This window comes from Merops nubicus, unplaced genomic scaffold, assembly GCF_000691845.1.
Source record: "Merops nubicus isolate BGI_N331 unplaced genomic scaffold, ASM69184v1 scaffold45938, whole genome shotgun sequence".
Taxonomy (NCBI): Eukaryota; Metazoa; Chordata; class Aves; order Coraciiformes; family Meropidae; genus Merops; species Merops nubicus.
The window spans coordinates 731-6,973 of record NW_008624635.1 but is presented as its reverse complement, the minus strand read 5'-3'; the positions used below and the strand labels follow the sequence as shown (position 1 = coordinate 6,973).

The 6,243-nt window shown below is 58.2% G+C and overlaps 1 protein-coding gene across 1 annotated transcript in view; it reads left to right on the top strand.

Moving 5' to 3' along the window:
• Nucleotides 1-58: 58 nt before the first annotated feature.
• LRRC43 (leucine rich repeat containing 43) overlaps nucleotides 59-6,243 on the top strand; it is a gene marked incomplete at its 5' end in the record, with an annotated part of 6,804 nt that continues 619 nt past the window's right edge. The window contains 11 exons of the mRNA XM_008945412.1: nucleotides 59-89; nucleotides 354-464; nucleotides 603-742; nucleotides 1,359-1,597; nucleotides 2,336-2,514; nucleotides 2,878-3,001; nucleotides 3,203-3,342; nucleotides 3,511-3,600; nucleotides 3,889-4,092; nucleotides 4,521-4,608; nucleotides 5,162-5,232. Coding sequence (XP_008943660.1) covers nucleotides 59-89; nucleotides 354-464; nucleotides 603-742; nucleotides 1,359-1,597; nucleotides 2,336-2,514; nucleotides 2,878-3,001; nucleotides 3,203-3,342; nucleotides 3,511-3,600; nucleotides 3,889-4,092; nucleotides 4,521-4,608; nucleotides 5,162-5,232 — 1,417 coding nt within the window. The remainder of the gene's footprint in view (nucleotides 90-353; nucleotides 465-602; nucleotides 743-1,358; nucleotides 1,598-2,335; nucleotides 2,515-2,877; nucleotides 3,002-3,202; nucleotides 3,343-3,510; nucleotides 3,601-3,888; nucleotides 4,093-4,520; nucleotides 4,609-5,161; nucleotides 5,233-6,243) is intronic.

Below are 6,243 nucleotides of genomic sequence, written 5' to 3'. Positions count from 1 at the left end.
GGCTCCGGGAGGCGGCCGTGGCCCCTGGGCTCTGCCGGGGCTCCGGCATCTTCCACAGCCTCACGTCCCTGCGGATCGTTGGCAAGGGCGTAAGTGCAGCTGGTGGTGCCCGTAACGCCATCCATCTCCAGATGGAAACCATCTTCCTGTTGGGAGGGGAGATATCCTGGGAAGAGGACACCTTCCCCGTCCCCGTGCCACCATTGCAGCTGGGGCAGGGCTACTGGTCCCCCAGCTGGTGTGTTGCTCTAATCCATGTTGTGTGCATGCCATGGGGACCAACACTACATGCCCATGTCGTCTTGGCCATGAGGTGGCTTGGGGACACATTGGCCAAACCTGTCTCTTTGCAGGTGGAGGAGGTCGACGATGGTCTGTTGAAGTTAGAGCAGCTGGAGGAGCTCATCCTCAGCACCAACCGGATCAGCAGGATAACCTCAGCCAACCTGCCCCGGACACTGAGGGTGGGTGAGTGGTGCCTTGTGATGGCAGGATGGGGAAGGAGGTTCCATCTGGAAACACAGACCAAGCCAAAAACCCTCAGGTGCTGCCAGGAACAGCTCATTGCAGAGGGTGTCTGTTGTTGTCTCTGTCCTGGGCAGGTCCTGGAGCTCTGCTGCAATGCTGTAGCTGATCTGCAGGACCTGTGTGCTCAGCCTCCTCCAGAACTGCAGCACCTGGGGCTGGGATACAACAGGCTGTGCAGCCCTTTGCAGGACAAGTACCTCACTGCAGACTTCTGGTAAGAGTACAGGCTGAACGTGGGCTCCTGAAAGGCAGGTGGGCAGATGTGAACAGATGACCTTAAGCCATCAAGGTGGCCCATGTTAAGAAATTACAGCCCTTCAGCAGAGTTGTCTCTTTGCTCTGTGTCCAACACCCATACAGAGCACTATGTCTCTGTTCACTGTCTTCTGCCTCCTTGTCAGAGGGTCTCTTGGTCTACAGCCAAGGTGTGCAACAGGGAAATCACCTGGGGAACTGCCTTGAGAACTGTCCACCACAGTTCCACTGTCCCTGGGCAGCTTCTTTCTTCCATGCCCTTCCCAAAGCTCCTGCTGGGAGTCTGCCCTGGGGAGGCTGTAAAGCTTTGGCTGCATCAGCATCACCAAATGATGCAGTAGGATGGTGAATGGATGCTAGAGGAACACGGGTTTGAGTTGTGGGGCAGACTGGCAATGGAACATATGGCTCAGGAATTTGGAATTGTCTTGAGACTGTCTCGTTGGATTCCCCAGTTTGACCTAGTTTGTGCTAGAGAAACACATTTTTTGCTTCTTTTTCATCCCAGGGCAGCAGCTCTCTATCCCCAGGTGGATGCTATTTGCCTAACCTCCTTCTCTGGGTTCTTTCCTTAGGCCAAATCTTGTCTCCCTTGATCTGAGCTTTAACAGCTTCACGGATCTGCTGGAGCTGGTCTGCCAGCTGTCCAGTCTGCAGAAGCTCCGGATCCTGCTGCTCCAAGGGAACCCTCTGGCTCTCATTCCCACTTACAGAGGCTTCCTCGTGGACAGCCTGCCCAAGCTCTCCATCCTTGATGACATCCACATAGGGCCTGGTGAGAGGCACCAGTTCCATGGTGTGGCAAGGCAGCCAGGTGAGCCTTTGTCTTTGAACCTCTCTGTGCTGCCCCTGTGATGTGGGAGGTGGTTTCATCATGAGTGAGCTAGGAGTCCTCGGGGCAAACTCTGGCTCAAATACTGACTTCCTTCTTTCCCCTCCTCAAATGGAGATCTTCCTCTGTGCCTTCGTACCCTTCTTGTCCAAGTGGGGAGACAGGCAGAGGACCCTGCAGCAGGGTAATTACAGTCGAGGTAGTTTTAGCCTTAGTCAGGTCCAAAGATTGCAAGGACAGCCTAGTCCTAGCACTGCCTCGGTCTCGTGGTCTGACCCCATCTTTGCTTCCTCAACACCATCTGGTTTCAGACAGCACATTTCCCTCTTGAGCTGCTGAAAGAGGAACATCTCCACGGGGGAAGGTGCTCATGTGGGTGCTGTGCTGCCAGCACAAACGGTGCCATGTCTGCAGCGAGGCACATCCCTGCCTGGGACGAGAGCAGGCGGCTGGGGACGCCCGGGGGTGGAAAGCCCTTCCTCATGGTCCCTGCTCACTGAGTCTGTGCGCTGGACGTGCTCTTCGGAGTCTAAAATGTGAAGCAGGGAGGCAAAGCAACCAAGCCAGGAGATGTTTGCGTGGCTTTGGAGTGACCCCGTGCGGCGGTGGCTTGTCACAGCCTCAGCCCAGGGCGCTGGGACTCGTCTGCTGCGGGCTTCTGCTTGCTCTGTGCCTTCAGCACGCTCCAGCTTCACCGCAAATTGTCTTCCTTCCTTTTAGAGCTGGCCAGGAGCGAAGCACGAGTGGTTGTGAGTGTTGGGGAAGTCAAGGGAGTCCCTGATCCCAGCGCTCAGCAGCTGGAGGCTGGCTCTGAGGCTCCGGTGGTCACCTACAGCTACTGTGTGACATACGAGTTTGTGGGGGGAGAGGAGATCCCGGATGGCAGCAGCAGCACCGAGGTTTGTGCTTGGCTGAGAGCTGGAAAGCAACAGGCAGCGTCAGGGCACAGCCAGGGGGAACTCCACCTCCAGTCTGTCGCTAAGGGACCCAGGAATGGGGACAGGATTCACATCTGGCCACAGCTGGCAGGACGAGTCCCTGCTGGCAGCATTCCCTGTCCCTCCTCAGACCCCAGCGCTGCCCTGGGCACGGGAGTGCATCCCCAGGCCCCTCCCACTGACTGCAGCAGATCCCTTCCATGGTGCCCCTGCCTGCTCTGGTGGGGGTGGGCTGCAGGGTAGGATCTCAGGAGCAGCTCTGCCTCCTGGTCCTGATTCAGAGGCAATCAGACGTGCCTGCCAAGAGATCCCTCTCTGCTGCAGGTAGCAAAAATCCATCAGAGTCCCACAGTGGCCACTCTGGATGTGAACAGCTCTGTGGAAGACACTGGAGAAGCCAAGAGCCAGCAGGAGCCTGCAGCCATGGATGAGCCCAAGGCCTACCCAGGTAATGGGGAGTCATAAATCCTCTGCCCCACTGCTCAGGGCAGGTTTATGGCTCCTCCTGGCATGGGGTGGCATCAGGATGTCCCTTGCAGTGTCAGCTGCAGCTGACGGATAATGAATTGGCACCAGTTGTTTCCTGGGGATCCTTTGGTCCTCAGGAAGGAGAGGTCTGTCCTCAGAGTTCTTTTGTGTCCCTGCACAGCAAAGGTGTTTGTCACCCCTGGAAAGCCCTGGGAAGACACCATCGACTGTGGCTACAGGAAGGAGCACACTGCCAAGGACTTAGTGGGGCTGAAGTCCTACCTGGCAGCTGGAACAATTGTCTCTGTTGTGGAGGAGAAGGTGAGCGTGTCGCAGAGCTGGATGAAAGGGGAAAGAGCCCAGAAAAAGAAAGGAGGCCCAGCAGTGGTATTGTGTTCCCTTTGGGGGGCAGCCCGGGGTGACAGTGACCTTGGGCCAGGGTCCATGGGCAACCCAGCCCCTGCAGCACCAGCTCCTCTCTCTGGGCAGGTGCTCTCATGGCCTCTTCATACTGACTCACAAGAAAATGCAGGCACGAAGGGGAAGGCAGGACGAGGGCTGCAGAAGGATGGTGCCAAGGTAGGGTGCTGGGAGAGAACAATGTCCAAAGAACATCTGAGCTGCAAAGATAAGGATGGGGGAACAAGGGCCCTTCTCCTGGCTCGGGTTGGTGTGTCAGAGAATCTCCCCTCCCTCCTGGACTGCCTGCCAACACCCCCCCTTGCTATGGGAGGAAGGCAGCAGCTGGTTTACACACGCCTTGGTCTGGATGCAGTGGTGGTGAGGGGTTGGGTCGGGGTTGCTTGCTGTCTGATGAAGGGCCCCCAACCCTCTCCTGAGGCTTGTCCCCACGCTGGTGCCCCGCAGGGTCCTGCGACGAGGGACAAGCACGAAAAGAAGAAGAAGAAGCCATGTGAATTCCGGAGCGACCCTCCCATTTGGAGGACCCTGGGCACCAGGAGGGTGGCCCTGGAGGCCCTGCTGGCCACCCAGGACCTGGTGGCAACTGTGTGTGACTTTGGGATCCTGATCACTGAGCAACCGCTGCAGCCAGCAGGTCTGGAGGAGAAGGTGAGGAGCAGGTCCCGGGGCAGGGCGGGGCTGCAGTAGCCCTGCCAGAGCATCTCCATTGCTTTTGGTATCCTTAGTTAAGGCTGATATTAGCAAGAAGTTCTGCTGCTTGTTGTGGGCCTAGGAAAAGAGCTGAGTTTATTTTTCCATTTGAGAATACGAAAGCAGCCACTTGTGCTTCCTCTGATGCTCTCTCTCTCTCAGCACAGCAACACGCACGAGCTGCATCGACACTTTCTGTATCCTGGATTCTCTTCTCTGAGCAGCCCCCGAGCTGGGCTCCTGCTTCCCTCAGCTCTTCCCTCACCTCTTCCCTCAGCTCTTCCCTCCACCCTTTCAGCCCCAGTGCCCAGGTGGTGATGGCTGCCACAGGGCCGGGCAGGCAGCGAGGTCCAGCACAGCCCAACCATGGAAACATCTCTCCACAGGACAGGGGAAAAGGCAAAGAGAAGAGCAAACATCCAAAGGCAGAGAGAGAAATTCAGGCCAGCCAGAAAACCACGGCGTCTGGCAGAGGTGAGGGAGGCTGGAGCTGGCCTGGCAGGGGCTGACGTGCACAGGAGCAGGCGTGCCCAGCGTGCCACTGCCAGCTCTGCCAGGCAGCTCTTACTCACATCCTGAGCTTGGGGCTCCGAATGCACCCGCTGACGGCGGGACTGGGGGTGAGACACACCCGGGCACTTGGTTGGGTCAGTGTCTGAAGGAGCACTGGGGTGGGCTGCTGGCTGTCCTGGGCATGGCACACGCCCTCCAGCTCGGCGTGCCAGGGGAGAAGGGCCAGGCAGATTTCTGGGTGGGAGCTGTGCTGCCCGCTGTGTCTGCTGCCCAGTGTGGCCAGTGGTGTGGCTGGCACAGGGAGCCATGGCTGGGGTGCATAATAATGTCCTCGTCCATTTCCAACTCGCATCTCGAAGCACTTTGCAGGGGGGATTATTGTTCTTCCTAGTTTAGAGATGAGATGCACAGAGAGCCCCAGCCAGCCCGTGGCAGGGCTGGGAACAGATCCTGGTCTGCTGTCACCCGTGAAGAGCCCATCCTGACCCCTGAGGGGTGCCCCCTGCCCCCCCAGTGCAGAGCCCACCGCCTGCTCAGCCAGCGGCATTGCTTAAGCTGCAGGAGGCAAACCTCACCCTGCCTCTTGTGGGTTATTTTTCCAGCAATCTTGTTTTGATGACAAAAATAGCAGTGGCAGCACATTAGAGGGGTAATGCAAGAGGAGGAGGAAGTGGGGGAGGGAAGGGGTGGTGCTCATGGGTCAAGGAGAACATGGAGTGGGCCAGGTCTTAGCACCGCTCGGAGCTACCAAAGGAGCCTCATATCCCTGTTCTGACATCATATTTAGTCACTAATTTAGGAGAGCAATTAACCCTCTTCCCCAGGAGCTCCAGGCTGCTTTTCAGTGCCCTGTCACCCCTGGTGAGGTCTCTGTCTTTGAGGAAGATCCCAGAGCCCTGCAGTCCTAGGCTGTGTCTGCACTTGAGGGAGCCTGGTGGCCTTCCCAGCTACCTGAAAAGACCAAAAAAACTCCTTGAATTATTGTCCCCCACAAGAAGATGTGTATTTGTGCTAGATGCTGACTGTTGCTGAGGCAGGGAGCTGCTGTCAAGCAGCTGAAGTTCAGCAGTGGTGTTTTTTACTTCCTTTCTGTCAGTGTGTGTGCAGGAGGTCTTCCCTCAGCCCGAGTGAGAGCAAACCCTTTCTGCAGCAGGCTGTGTGCCTGGAGGCGATTGTCGCACGCACAGAAGGTCTCTTCTGATGCAGGAAACCCACAGTGATGAGAGGCTCGTGCTTAATGTGGTGTCCCCTCAGGCCTGTGCGGGTGGAGGCTGGTGCAGGGCCGCTGAGTGTGTGTTTCAAACACACCGTGCCCCACCGCCGGCTGTGCCCCGTGCTGCCGCTCTGCCCTGCTGCTGTGCTCGTGGCTGCCCCTCGGCCGCCACTCACCGCTCACCGGTACACCCCGCTGCAGCCGGGGGGCAGACACGGCCTGTCGGGGAGGCAGGAGGGCTGCTCCAGCCCTGGACCCCAGCCCCGGCTGCTCCGTCAGCCACCGGGTTGCACCCGGGTCGTTTGACACTTGCTCATCACCCCCGTACCACACCCCAGGTCGGGGCTGAGGCCGCGGCCACGCTCCGGGGCAGGGGGCGGCTC